The sequence below is a fragment of the Schistocerca cancellata genome, chromosome 3 (genome assembly GCF_023864275.1).
Source record: "Schistocerca cancellata isolate TAMUIC-IGC-003103 chromosome 3, iqSchCanc2.1, whole genome shotgun sequence".
In the NCBI taxonomy this organism is placed as follows: Eukaryota; Metazoa; Arthropoda; class Insecta; order Orthoptera; family Acrididae; genus Schistocerca; species Schistocerca cancellata.
Genome location: NC_064628.1, coordinates 24644427 through 24659580, shown reverse-complemented (window position 1 = coordinate 24659580; position 15154 = coordinate 24644427). Strand labels below are relative to the sequence as shown.

Sequence of the window (15154 nt, the reverse complement as noted above, 5' to 3'; positions counted from 1 at the left end):
TATGAGGTACCAACGGGAGAGCTGGGCATAATTGAGAGACTGTATAGGCCTCAGCATAATTCAGTGGTTGGTGGAACGTTTCAACTGTCCAAGTCACCAGGTCCAGATGGAAATTTTCCGGCTCTAGAGCAACACCGGGTGCGACCATCCAGTTTTCCATTTTCCGCAATTTTCCTAAATTGCACCAGGCGAATGTCGGGATGGTTCCTTTGAAAGGGCACGACTGAGTTCCTTTCCCATCCTTGACACAATCCGAGCTTGCGCTCCGTCTCTAATGACCGTGTTGTCGACGGAGCGTTGAATCCTGACCTTCCTTTTTTCTAGCGAAACAAGGACGAGCAGGCTTAATTAGATTCCTATGCTGGCTGTACAGAGTCAGTCTAGCAACAGGAATCATTCCTAATACTTGGAACGACAGAGAAGGTTATTTTTATTCCAAAGCCCGGGAGAGAGAATTATATAAGGGCTGAAGATACGAGCCCAAACAGTCTTTCTTTTCTTTGAAAGACATTAGAAAAAAACTCGTTAGTAGGCGCTTTAAGGAAATGAGCTTAACTGACGTTTCTCTAATTTCTCTATGTAAAAACCAATACGAACCAAGGGAATCATGTGAAACAACACTTCATCAATTTTTTTGGTGGAAGAAAAACTCTACACTTTCAGGAAATAGGTCTCTGCATCTTCCTGGAAACTAAGACCTCTGAATATATGCTTGGAGCTGCGGAAGAGGATGCCACTAAGACCACTATTGTTGATGTATTAAGACCAAGCTGAGTGGACGAAAGGCAAAAGTCACCGTGAGGTGTGTGAAAATGCTGAACACCACCACCAGAGCGTGACCGCTGCGTGGGATTTTGTCCCTACTACTGTGATAAAAGAACAGTGGTCCGTAAACAAAATCACCCTTAGGCCAGACAATTTGTCTAGCTACAGGTACTTACTGATACCTGTAGGAAGCTGCGGTATGTTACTAGTAATAGGTAATTTTGAAGCTTGATCTACCATTAGAAAATAGGAATTCTTCTTTTGCGCCCGAACATGTTTTGGTGAAGTTTAGCTATCGTCAGTATGCTCATTTTATTTTCAGTCTAGAAACATGTAAAATTTTTGCTTGATAAAAATATTTTGGAGTACGGAATTTGTATTCATAGCATTACTAACAAAATATAATTTAGCATTACATAGTGGTATTTGTACATCTGCATCTATATGACTGCTCTGAAATTCATACTGACGTGCCTGACAGACATTCATCGAACCACCTTCAGACTATTTCTGTTCCGTTCCACTCTAGAACTGCGCTTAGGGAAAAATGAAGATTTTAAATACAGGGTGATTCAAAAAGAATACCACAACTTTAAAAATGTGTATTTAATGAAAGAAACATAATATAACCTTCTGTTATACATCATTACAAAGAGTATTTAAAAAGTTTTTTTTTCACTCAAAAACAAGTTCAGAGATGTTCAATATGGCCCCCTCCAGACACTCGAGGAATATCAACCCGATACTCCAACTCGTTCCACACTCTCTGTAGCATATCAGGCGTAGCAGTTTGGATAGCTGCTGTTATTTCTCGTTTCAAATCATCAATGGTGGCTGGGAGAGGTGGCCGAAACACCATATCCTTAACATACCCCCATAAGAAAAAATCGCAGGGGGTAAGATCAGGGCTTCTTGGAGGCCAGTGATGAAGTGCTCTGTCACGGGCTGCCTGGCGGCCGATCCATCGCCTCGGGTAGTTGACGTTCAGGTAGTTACGGACAGATAAGTGCCAATGTGGTGGCGCTCCATCCTGCTGAAATATGCATTGTTGTGCTTCTTGTTCGAGCTGAGGGAACAGCCAATTCTCTAACATCTCCAGATACTGTAGTCCAGTTACAGTAGCACCTTCGAAGAAAAAGGGACCAAAAACTTTATTGGCTGAAATGGCACAGAAAACGTTCACCTTAGGCGAGTCACGTTCATACTGAGTTGTTTCCCGCGGATTCTCAGTGCCCCATATACAGACATTGTGACGGTTGACTTTCCCGTTAGTGTGGAAAGTTGCTTCATCACTAAACACAATCTTTGAAACGAAAGATTCATCTGTTTCCATTTGAGCAAGGATAAAATCACAGAAATCGATTCTTTTAATCTTATCAGCTGCAGACAGTGCTTGAACCAATTTCAGACGATAAGGTTTCATAACTAACCTTTTTCGCAGGACTCTCCATACAGTTGATTGTGGAATTTGCAGCTCTCTGCTAGCTCTGCGAGTCGATTTTCCTGGGCTGCGAACAAATGCTTGCTGGATGCGTGCTACATTTTCATCACTCGTTCTCGGCCGTCCAGAACTTTTCCCTTTGCACAAACACCCATTCTCTGTAAACTGTTTATACCAACGTTTAATACACCACCTATCAGGAGGTTTAACACCATACTTCGTTCGAAATGCACGCTGAACAACTGTCGTCGATTCACTTCTGCCGTACTCAATAACACAAAAAGCTTTCTGTTGAGCGGTCGCCATCTTAGCATCAACTGACGCTGACGCCTAGTCAACAGCGCCTCAAGCGAACAAATGTACAACTAAATGAAACTTTATAGCTCCCTTAAGTCGCCGACAGATAGTGCTTAGCTCTGCCTTTTGTCGTTGCAGAGTTTTAAATTCCTAAAGTTGTGGTATTCTTTTTGAATCACCCTGTATTTCTGTACGAGCTCTAGTTTCCCTTATTTTATTATCATGATCATTTCTCCTTATCTAGGTTGGATTCAGTAAAATATTTTCGCATTAAGAGGAGAAATTTGGTGACTGAACTTTCTCAAAATATCTCGCCGTAACGAAAAACGCCTTTGTTTTAATGACTGCAATCACAACTCGATTACCATATCCTTGACATTGTCTCCCCTATTTCGCCATAACAGAAGACGAGCTACACTTCATCGAACTTTTCCGATGCCCTCCTCAGTCCTACCTGGCAAGTATCTCTTACCGCACAGCAATAATCAGTCGTCGGACAGGCTTAATTTAGGCAGTCTTTTTAGTAGACCTGTTCCATTTTCTTAGTGTTCTACTAGTAAAACACAGTCTTTGGTTTGACTTCCCAGCATCATCATCTATGTGATCTTTTCAATTTCAATTGTTCGTAATTGCAATTTCTAGGGCTTTAGTTGAATTGACAGCCTGTACATTTGTGTGGTACGTCGTGTAACCGAAATGTAAAGGATTTCCTTTAGTACACATGTGCATGACCACACACTTTTCATTATTTAGTGTCCACTGCAACTTTTCACACCATAAAGATATCGTGTCTAAGTCATTTTGCATTTCATTTTGACCTTATGATGACTTTACTAGACGGTAAAAGACAGCATCATCTACAAACAATCCAAGAGGGCTACTCCTCTAACAGTGTCTTGGGGAGCGCCAGGTATCATTTCTCTTTTACTCGACGATTTTCCGTCGATTGCCATCAACTATGATCCCCCCTCCCTTTTTTTGACTCATTTGATGAGGCCCACCACAAAATCCTACTGACACTTATTTGGTCTGACAGGAAATAACGAATCCAGACGTCCAACTGAACCGATCATCCATTGGAAAGCAATTTCATCAGAAGTCTCTTTACGTGACTATCTATCATTTGCAGTACAACCGATATTTTGCTCCACGTTCTCATCTGCAGAGTTAATGAGGATTTGTCAGATGTATATTACATATATTTATTGAACGCTTAGTCTTAAAATGAAGCTATTATTTGCTCCATCTTGCGAATGTCGGAATGTACTATTGCCACTATTTACATTCTGCTGCTAACACTGATTGAGAACAAATAAGTACACAGATAAACATAAGTAGCTGATGGTATTCTACGAAAAAATAGATGGAGTGTCTGAAAAGAAAAGGTAGTTTTTAGGAGTACAGTCTTAATGACAATAATAATTTTATACTCGTCTCTAAGAGCTTAATTATTAGATGTAAAGTAGGAAAGAAAAAGACATGAGTGGTACTGACCTTGGAAGTATGGGATGAGCTTGCACATGACGCTGCCGAAGATGAAGTTCCTGAGTAGCTGGCCCACCAGGGTGAAGGGCATACAGAACACCCCCAGCAGCAGGTCCGACACCGCCTGCGAACACACATAACACAACAGGCGTCACATCCTGCTGTCGAAGGATTGAATTAAGTCCTCAGATGTTCAGTCACAAGGAAAATCAGAGACTGGTGCCATTATTCCATATGCCTACGTCTGTTAAGATGACTGAGAAGGGGGGGCCACGACGGTCGGATCACGAACTTACTTCAGACTTCTTACGCTTTTAGGAGTCCATCAAGACAATATAATGTGCAAGCAGTCGTGACTGCTACTTAGGCGATTTCGGGAAAATCTCACGAGAAGTATTAGGCGTCAGTGATGTGCCGGTGCGTTGTGACCCAGAGCACGAGCTGGCAGCGGTCCAGTGGCTGGCGTTCAAGCCCCGTGAGCGGTGGATCGAGTCTCGCTCTTTTTTTTTTTTAAATTTATGTTATTCACATTACCGCGTACATATTACATTTGAAAGATAATATGATGAAAAGAGACGTGTATTCGCATAAGCTTATTTTGAATTTCCACTGTTATTTGGGTGTTTACCAATTTTTTTTTATTACAGCTAATATTATGCGAATTTTATTTCCATAGGAAAGTTAAAAACTTTATCAGTAGCCTTCAGATTTGTTCACATTTGACAACAAACGAGAAATTTCTTCTCATGAAGATGCTATTAAGACATTCAGTCATACATCACCAATTTTCGGCAACGATATTTACGGAAATATTGTGTTACGCATGGTTTGCATCCAAATTGTCGCTGGAAAGAGGTGTGTCAAAGAGCTTCGTGTTTTCTTAAAACCTCTGAAGATTCCTTGTGCATGCGGGAAAATTACATTAGTTCGATACGGTAGATGCCTGTTTTATTTTTGTCTCTCCTGTATGTTTGAAAGATATCATCCTCCAACTTGTAATAGCGTAAGCACACCCGACGATTAATCGTGCATTACCTCATATTCTGGATTATTGTATTACTGAATATTCTCGATGTTTGACTTGGGCTTTCAAAGCCTGTCCCTCGTCCTTCAAACCTGTATCTTCCATTTGCAAAGCAGTTCTCGCTTCCTTTCCTGGTTAGACGTATAAGGGGTTTCGGAAAGCACGACAGCTCACCTTTTCAACATTACTTTTCCTATTTAGTCGTTTACTTGTCGAAAGTTGCAATAATAAAAATTAACAAACAACCAAAGAACATTGGAAATTCAATAACAGTTTATGCAAATACACATCTGTTCATCATATTACATTTCAAACGTAATATTTTGAAATATTGTGACCCCCCCATGAACCATGGTCCTTGCCGTTGGTGGGGAGGCTTGCGTGCCTCAGCGATACAGATGGCCGTACCGTAGGTGCAACCACAACGGAGGGGTATCTGTTGAGAGGCCAGACAAACATGTGGTTCCTGAAGAGGGGCAGCAGCCTTTTCAGTAGTTGCAGGGGCAACAGTCTGGATGATTGACTGATCTGGCCCTGTAACATTAACCAAAACGGCCTTGCTGTGCTGGTACTGCGAACGGCTGAAAGCAAGGGGAAACTACAGCCGTAATTTTTCCCGAGGACATGCAGCTCTACTGTATGATTAAATGATGATGGCGTGCTCTTGGGTAAAATATTCCGGAGGTAAAATTGTCCCCCATTCGGATCTCCGGGCGGGGACTACTCAAGAGGACGTCGTTATCAGGAGAAAGAAAACTGGCGTTCTACGGATCGGAGCGTGGAATGTCAGATCACTTAATCGGGCAGGTAGGTTAGAAAATTTAAAAAGGGAGATGGATAGATTAAAGTTAGATATAGTGGGAATTAGTGAAGTTCGGTGGCAGGAGGAACAAGACTTTTGGTCAGGTGATTACAGGGTTATAAATACAAAATCAAATAGGGGTAATGCAGGAGTAGGTTTAATAATGAATAAAAAAATAGGAGTGCGGGTTAGCTACTACAAACAGCATAGTGAACGCATTATTGTGGCCAAGATAGACACAAAGCCCATGCCTACTACAGTAGTACAAGTTTATATGCCAACTAGCTCTGCAGATGATGAAGAAATAGATGAAATGTATGACGAGATAAAAGAAATTATTCAGGTAGTGAAGGGAGACGAAAATTTAATAGTCATGGGTGACTGGAATTCGTCAGTAGGAAAAGGGAGAGAAGGAAACATAGTAGGTGAATATGGATTGGGGGGAAGGAATGAAAGAGGAAGCCGCCTTGTAGAATTTTGCACAGAGCATAACTTAATCATAGCTAACACTTGGTTCAAGAATCATGAAAGGAGGCTGTATACATGGAAGAAGCCTGGAGATACTGACAGGTTCCAGATAGATTATATAATGGTAAGACAGAGATTTAGGAACCAGGTTTTAAATTGTAAGACATTTCCTGGGGCAGATGTAGATTCTGACCACAATCTATTGGTTATGAACTGCAGATTGAAACTGAAGAAACTGCAAAAAGGTGGGAATTTAAGGAGATGGGACCTGGATAAACTGAAAGAACCAGAGGTTGTAGAGAGTTTCAGGGAGAGCATTAGGGAACAATTGACTGGAATGGGGGAAAGAAATACAGTAGAAGAAGAATGGGTAGCTCTGAGGGATGAAGTGGTGAAGGCAGCAGAGGATCAAGTAGGTAAAAAGACGCGGGCTAATAGAAATCCTTGGGTAACAGAAGAAATATTGAATTTAATTGATGAAAGGAGAAAATATAAAAATGCAGTAAATGAAGCAGGCAAAAAGGAATACAAACGCCTCAAAAATGAAATCGACAGGAAGTGCAAAACGGCTAAGCAGGGATGGCTAGAGGACAAATGTAAGGATGAAGAGGCTTGTCTCACTAGGGGTAAGATAGATACTGCCTACAGGAAAATTAAAGAGACCTTTGGAGAGAAGAGAACCACTTATATGAATATCAAGAGCTCAGATGGCAACCCAGTTCTAAGCAAAGAAGGGAAAGCAGAAAGGTGGAAGGAGTATATAGAGGGTTTATACAAGGGCAATGTACTTGAGGACAATATTATGGAAATGGAAGAGGATGTAGATGAAGATGAAATGGGAGATAAGATGCTGCGTGAAGAGTTTGACAGAGCACTGAAAGACGTGAGTCAAAACAAGGCCCCGGGCATAGACAACATTCCATTGGAACTACTGACGGCCTTGGGAGAGCCACTCCTGACAAAACTCTACCATCTGATGAGCAAGATGTATGAGACAGGCGAAATACCCTCAGACTTCAAGAAGAATATAATAATTCCAATCCCAAAGAAAGCAGGTGTTGACAGATGTGAAAGTTACCGAACTATCAGTTTAATAAGTCACAGCTGCAAAATACTAACGCGAATTCTTTACAGACGAATGGAAAAACTGGTAGAAGCCGACCTCGGGGAAGATCAGTTTGGATTCCGTAGAAATGTTGGAACACGTGAGGCAATACTGACCTTAAGACTTATCTTGGAACAAAGATTAAGAAAAGGCAAACCTACATTTCTAGCATTTGTAGACTTAGAGAAAGCTTTTGACAATGTTGACTGGAATACTCTCTTTCAAATTCTGAAGGTGGCAGGGGTAAAATACAGAGAGCGAAAGGCTATTTACAATTTGTACAGAAACCAGATGGCAGTTATAAGAGTCGAGGGGCATGAAAGGGAAGCAGTGGTTGGGAAAGGAGTGAGACAGGGTTGTAGCCTCTCCCCGATGTTATTCAATCTGTATATTGAGCAAGCAGTAAAGGAAACAAAAGAAAAATTCGGAGTAGGTATTAAAATTCATGGAGAAGAAGTAAAAACTTTGAGGTTCGCCGATGACATTGTAATTCTGTCAGAGACAGCAAAGGACTTGGAATAGCAGTTGAACGGAATGGACAGTGTCTTGAAAGGAGGATATAAGATGAACATCAACAAAAGCAAAACGAGGATAATGGAATGTAGTCAAATTAAGTCGGGTGATGCTGAGGGAATTAGATTACGAAATGAGAGACTTAAAGTAGTAAAGGAGTTTTGCTATTTAGGGAGTAAAATAACCGATGATGGTCGAAGTAGAGAGGATATAAAATGTAGACTGGCAATGGCAAGGAAAGCGTTTCTCAAGAAGAGAAATTTGTTAACATCGAATATAGATTTAGGTGTCAGGAAGTCGTTTCTGAAAGTATTTGTATGGTGTGTAGCCATGTATGGAAGTGAGACATGGACGATAACTAGTTTGGACAAGAAGAGAATAGAAGCTTTCGAAATGTGGTGCTACAGAAGAATGCTGAAGATAAGGTGGGTAGATCACGTAACTAATGAGGAGGTATTGAATAGGATTGGGGAATAGAGAAGTTTGTGGCACAACTTGACTAGAAGAAGGGATCGGTTGGTAGGACATGTTCTGAGGCATCGAGGGATCACAAATTTAGCATTGGAGGGCAGCGTGGAGGGTAAAAATCGTAGAGGGAGACCAAGAGATCAATACACTAAGCAGATTCAGAAGGATGTAGGTTGCAGTAGGTACTGGGAGATGAAGAAGCTTGCACAGGATAGAGTAGCATGGAGAGCTGCATCAAACCAGTCTCAGGACTGAAGACCACAACAACAACAACAACATGACTAGTTGTAAGTAGGCTGTTTAGGTTCTTATATTGGTAACGCCGCCGCCACGTAGCGCTCTCTGTATGAAAATCACTGGCTGTGCTGTGTGCAGACTGTGGCTAGTTTGCATTGTTGTCTGCCATTGTAGTGTTGGGCAGCGGCAGCTGGATGTGAACAGCGCGTAGCGTTGCACAGTTGGAGGTGAGCCGCCAGCAGTGGTGGATGTGGGGAGAGAGATGGCGGAGTTTTGAAATTTGTAATACTGGATGGCATGAACTGCTATATATATTATGATTATTAAGGTAAATACATTGTTTGTTCTCTATTAAAATCTTTCATTTGGTAACTATGCCTATCAGTAGTTCGTGCCTTAAGTAGCTTGAATCTTTTATGTAGCTGGCAGTAGTGGCGCTCGCTGTATTGCAGTAGTTCGAGTAACGAAGATTTTTGGTGAGGTAAGTGATTTGTGAAAGGTACAGGTTAATGTTAGTCAGGGCCATTCCTTTGTAGGGATTTCTGAAAGTCAGATTGCGTTGCGCTAAAAAAATATTGTGTGTCAGTTTAAGTACAGTCGTGTATAACTGTTCTAAGGGGTCGTTTCACAGTGTGGAAGAGAAGAAAAATTAAAAACATGACTGGGGCTCCATTCGGCAATCCACCGACTGCGGAGCTTGAAAGATAACCATTTGACCACCTTACTACTTGCACATTACGTTATCCCAATGGACCACTAAAAGCACAGAAAGTTTATGAGATAGAAATAAGTAATAGTGGTGTTGAAAAGTCAATAAGACCCCGTGATTCGATGCAATCCCTGCCAAACTCAGTATAAGGTTTGAGAGAGACTAAGTTCCGTTCTTTTTACTACAAATCCCTTGGGCAGATGTATGTCCTCTGTGACTATAAAAGAGCAAAGGTCATATGCCATCAGTCAACAAGCAATGAAATATTAGTAGTCTATTGGAGTACTGACCTCATCAATCATCTAATATTAGAAGAATATTACGACGTTCACTGGTGAGGCAAAATGTTATTACCGCACTTGGTGAAGTTGCGGGCACGCTATGTGGTAAGGAAAGTACACAAGGAAACCAGAAACGAACGCAGTATCATTATAGCAGCGATACGGGTCGTGATTAGTAAAATAAATTGACATTGACATAACAACATCGACGGGGGGTACACCGTTAAGGCGAGGAGTATTTCGCAGACGGTGAAGCTGATCGACTTCCTGAGTGCTAGTGTTGTGTCCATCTTTGGAATACCCAACGGTGAAATCACGAGCAAACGACAAGGTGTCGGGAATTCACATGTCGTCACACAGTTTCGAGGTCGGAGGCTTGCCCGCTGTGTAAAGTAGGCTAGGCAGCGACCTGTGACAGATCCGACAACGAGATACAATTATGGAGCAATCGCAAGCGTTTCGGAACAGACCGTTCAGGACGCATTGTTGAACACTGGATTCCGTAACACGACCCCTACATGTCCCGTGTTGTCCTGCACAACATCGTTAACTACTGTTTCAATAGGTACGGAGTGAGTGACACTGAGTAGTGAATCAGTGGATGCGTTTGGCGTGGTCGGGTGAGTCACGTTTCTTCTTTTTCAAGGTGGATGTGCGTGACATTTTGTTGACGCACTTTCGGAAAACTATCAAGGACTTGCGGTATCCATGTTACGCAGGATTTCTGCGGCACTGCGTCCCAGAGGTGGACCAACAGGCTATTAAGCAGGTGAGAACAATTTTTTGGCATATTGGTGTATGGTGCAGCAGCAAAGTGCTAAAAGTTGAAATGTGTAACGCCGGAAATGCATATCCTCCTATTTCCATTTATTGTACTATAATTTTTTTCCTTGTTTGGTTACCTCAAGATATGACATTTCTGTCTCTTTATATATTGTAATTGTTTTACTGTTTGCATATATATATTTATGCATTTATGTCGATGTATAATTGATTTGTTTTGTGAATATTATTTGTATTTAAACACTGGGTCTGGCCTAGGGAAAACTATGCTATCGAACGAAAACATCGATAGGTCGTGTGGAGAACCAAAGAGTTTAGGATTTTTGGTAGGGTGAACCGGGCCGCGTGGAGCGCGGGCAGAGGGAGTCTGGCTGGGGTGGTGCAGTGGAGCAGGTGTGTTGTGTGAAGCTCCCGCGAGTTGCCGCGCTTTCGGGGTTTGGCAGCATGTAATTGCGCTCGACTTGCGATGATAGTTTCTAACATGTTGTCGCGGACGGGAAGCATTAGCTGGCGCACATCAAGAGCCCGTTTCGTCTGGTGACCGTGTCGAGAAGAAGGCGCGCCAACATCCAGCTTCTGCAACAGCGACGGCCGACAATGAGTGACTGTCGCCACCTCCTCGATCGACGGCTTCAAACCTTCAATCAACCAACAAGGAAGACTGGAAGCACGTAAAGTTTTAGAACTGTATGGCAGACCTCAGCTTTTCAAACTTTTAAAATTGTTGCATCACAAAATTACAGCAACTTAGCATGAACCTTTGTTGCTCATTGTCCCAAGCAGGGTCCCATCCTTTTCCGGAATGAACCCGAGTGTCATTGAAATTCAAACGCCAGCATTAAAGTAATATTATAGCATTTCACTGCTTTAATATCAAGGTTCAGTTCAAGTATTCACAGCTGGCTATAATATTTAGATTACACAAGCACGAATTAAGAGTGCGAGTGTTGTTACCGTATATTAGCTTACCTGTGATTGTAGCTCAGCTTGGTACGTACTAAATTTTACTATTGTTAATTGTTCAGAATCATTTAATTCAAGTTCAAAGTTAAATCTCTTATTTCTAAATTGTGTAGATTCAAGTAGCTTTTGAAATTATTGTTGAGGTAGTCCAAGACTAACCGTATTTTACTGAATTTCGATGTGCTTCAGAAAGGAAGCTCACTATTAACTTCAGTCACTAAATTAACTTTCGATTTTCCGGTTTTATTAATTCTTTTGCTAAATTAATTCAGAGTGTAGCGAAATTTATTACTTCTGACAAACTTTCAGTTTTCACACTACATGTGTCAACCTTCAGTTGCCACGCTTCTAGTGCTAATTATATGTGTAATAACCTTTCTTTTTCAGTTACTATAGTAATTGTCCTTAGGACTGGCGACAGTAAATTCCCCCAAATCTCAAGTACCTAATTACTGCTAGTTGATTGTTAACGTAACGGCCGCACATTTACTTTCTTTATTAACTTTACCCCTATTTCAAAATGAATTTCTACCAGTTTCATTAGCATTTTTCCTTTCATTTAGATGTAACCCTTTCCTCCCTCCTTACCGACAAATTAACCTCGGTGACGATTGCTTTTCCCAAATTTCCATTAGGTACACACTGTCATTAAGGTCGATAAGTGAGGGGGAGGTTACAAATGTAATGCTAATCAAGTGGTTTTATACTTCTCTTTCATTATTACGTAAATGATAATCAGTTAAGTAAATCAACGGTATTCGTGACTGGCTCAAGGGTCTCGACCTTGTGTAAACATCACCACATTTTGCACGACTAGCACAAAGTATTTATATATGTACCGAAAACACCTGGCATATCCGTGGGAGCTGTATTGTTCGATAAGATAGACGGGCATGGACGATCTTTACTATTACCTACAGAAGCTAAAAGCTGAGTTATTTGGTGTCTTACTGTAGATTTTATGAAATATATGGAACGGAGCAACAAGCCCACACAGTGCTGACTCCATGAGTTCTCTATTGTGGCTTAAAGCTTCGGAGGAAACTGTTATTTGTCTGCCGCGGGATACGGAACTTCCCCATGGATTGCTCCGTTTGCACTGGAGTCTGGACTACATCGGACAAGAGACCGTGCACAATGTTAATAGCTTGGCAAAATGTACAACATTTCGCCTCCATTCTAATATTCCTCCCTTTCTGTGACTACTAACGACTGCTAACACAGAATGTTCATTACCTTGTAATGTCTAAGGAATTTATTACTGGTTTGACCGATTACCACATACGTCGTATCCAGTGATTTCTTATTTCTGGTTTCAAAGGAATTGCCATCATTAGTAGGTTAAGAACAGCCCACATGGCTTCGAGCAAAACGAAAGACACGTTATAGTTAATACCGTCTCCGAATTTTGATTCCTGTACAGTCATCATCCACAAAATTGCGGAGGCAGAAAGAGCCGACAAGTGCGAGAATTATCGTACAGCCAGCTTAACAGCTCATGCGTTCAAATTTCTGACAAGAGTAATACGTAGAAAAATGGAAAAGAAAATAGAGGATGTGCTAGATGACGATCAGTTCGGTTTTAGCAACGTTAAAGGCAACAGAGAGGCAGTCCTTACGTTACGGAGGCAGGAGTAAAGAAAAACTGACAAGCGTTCATAAGATTTGTCGACCTATAAAAAGCGTTCTACAGTGTCAAATGGTACAAGATGTTCGAAATTCTGAGAAAAACGGAGATAAACAGTAGAGAAAAGCGGGTTGTGTACAAATATGTACAAGAACCAAGACGGAATAACAAGACTGGAAGACCAAGAACGAAGTGTTCGGATTAAAAAGTGTCTAAGACAGGGATGTACTCTTTCGCCCCTCCTGTTCTATCTAGACATCGAAGAAGCAATGAGGGAAATAAAGGAAACGTTCAAGAGTGGAATTAAAATTCAAGGTGAAAGGGTATCAGTGATACGATTCCCTGATGACATTGTAATCCTCAGTGAAAGTGAAGAAGCATCGCAGGATGTGTTGAATGGAATGAACTGTCTGTCAAGTTCAGAATATGAACTGACAGCAAATCGACGATAGACGAAGGAAATGGGAAGTAGCAGGAATAAGAACAACGAGAAACTTTACATTGCAATTGGGGATCACAAAGTAGAATTCTACTACCTATACAGCAAAGTAAACTATGGCGGGCGGTGAAAGGAGGAGATAGAAAGCAGACCAGCACTGGCGAAAAAGCATTCCTGGCCAAAGGAAGTCTGCTAGTATCAAACGTAGGTCTTAAACTTTACGAAGAAATTTCTGATAATGTACATTCGGAGGACAGTATTGGATGCTACTGAGACATGGACTGCGGGAAAAGCAGAACAAAAGAGAATCGAAGCATTTGAGATGTGGTGTTAGAAAGGAATTTTGAGAATAAGGGGACTGAAAACGTAAGGAACGAGGACGTTCTCCGCAGAATCGGTGAGGGAAGGAGCATACGAAAAACACCAACAAGAAGAAGGGACAGTGTGATTTGACGTTAAGGCATCAGGGGATAGCGTCCATGGTGCTAGAGGGAGCTGTAGAGGGTAAAAAGTGTGGAGCGCATCAAATTAGTCAGAAGACTGATGACTGAAAAATAAACTTCAAAGGCCACCATTCATTTTAGTAGAATGTGTAAGGTATAATAAATGAAGAACAATAACACTACACAAACTTTTGAAAATTCTTATTTTTTCCCTCGTTTCAGTTGTTTTTACGTACCCTCCTGGCCATTAAAATTGCTACACCAAGATGAAATGCAGATGATAAACGCGTATTCATTGGACAAATATATTATACCAGAACTGACATGTGATTACATTTTCACGCTATTTCGGTGCCTAGATCCTGAGAAATCAGTACCCAGAACAACCATCCAACCACCTCTGGCCGTAATAAGGGCCTTGATACGCCTGGGCATTGAGTCAAACAGAGCTTGGATGGCGTGTACAGGTACAGCTGCCTACGCAGCTTCAACACGATACCACAGTTCATCAAGAGTAGTGACTGGCGTATTGTGACGAGCCAGTTGCTCGGCCACTATTGATGAGACGTTTTCAATTGGTGAGAGATCTGGAGAATGTGGTGGCCAGGGCAGCAGTCGAACATTTTCTGTATCCAGAAAGGCCCGTACAGGACCTGCAACAGGAGGTCGTGCGTTATCCTGCTGAAATGTAGGGTTTCGAAGGGATCGAAGGAAGGGTAGAACCACGGGTAGTAACGCAACTGAAATGTAACGTCCACTGTTCAAAGTGCCGTCAATGCGAACAAGAGGAGACCGAGACGCACCACATACCATCACGCCGGGTGATACGCCAGTATGACGATGACGAATACACGCTTCCAATGTGCGTTCACCGCGATGTCGCCAAACACGGATGCGACCATCACGATGCTGCCATTCGTGCACCCTGGTTCGTCGTTGAGTACACCATCGCAGGCGCTCCTGTGCGTCAAGGGTAACCGCAGCCACGGTCTCCGAGCTGACAGTCCATGCTGCTGCAAAAGTCGTCGAACTGTTCGTGCAGACGGTTGTTCTCCTGCAAACGTCCCCATCTGTTGACTCAGGGATCGAGACGTGGCTGCATGATACGTTACAGCCATGCGGATAAGATGGCTGTCATCTCGACTGCACGAGGCCGTTGGGATCCAGCACGGCGTTCCGTATTAACCTCCTGAACCCACCGATTCCATTTTCTGCTAACAGTCATTGGATCTCGACCAACGCGAGCAGCAATGTCGCCATACGATAAACCGCAATCGCGATAGGCTGCAATCCGACCTTTATCA

At 42.1% G+C, this 15154-nt stretch overlaps 1 protein-coding gene across 1 annotated transcript in view; it reads right to left on the bottom strand.

Annotated features, from left to right (window-relative positions):
- LOC126175495 (cholecystokinin receptor-like) overlaps nt 1-15154 on the bottom strand; it is a 1200755-nt gene that overhangs the window by 1104562 nt on the left and 81039 nt on the right. Inside the window, exons 2-3 of the mRNA XM_049922316.1 lie at nt 5470-5593; nt 3998-4112 (exon numbers count right to left, since the gene is read on the bottom strand). Of these exons, the coding sequence (XP_049778273.1) occupies nt 3998-4112; nt 5470-5593 (239 nt within the window). The remainder of the gene's footprint in view (nt 1-3997; nt 4113-5469; nt 5594-15154) is intronic.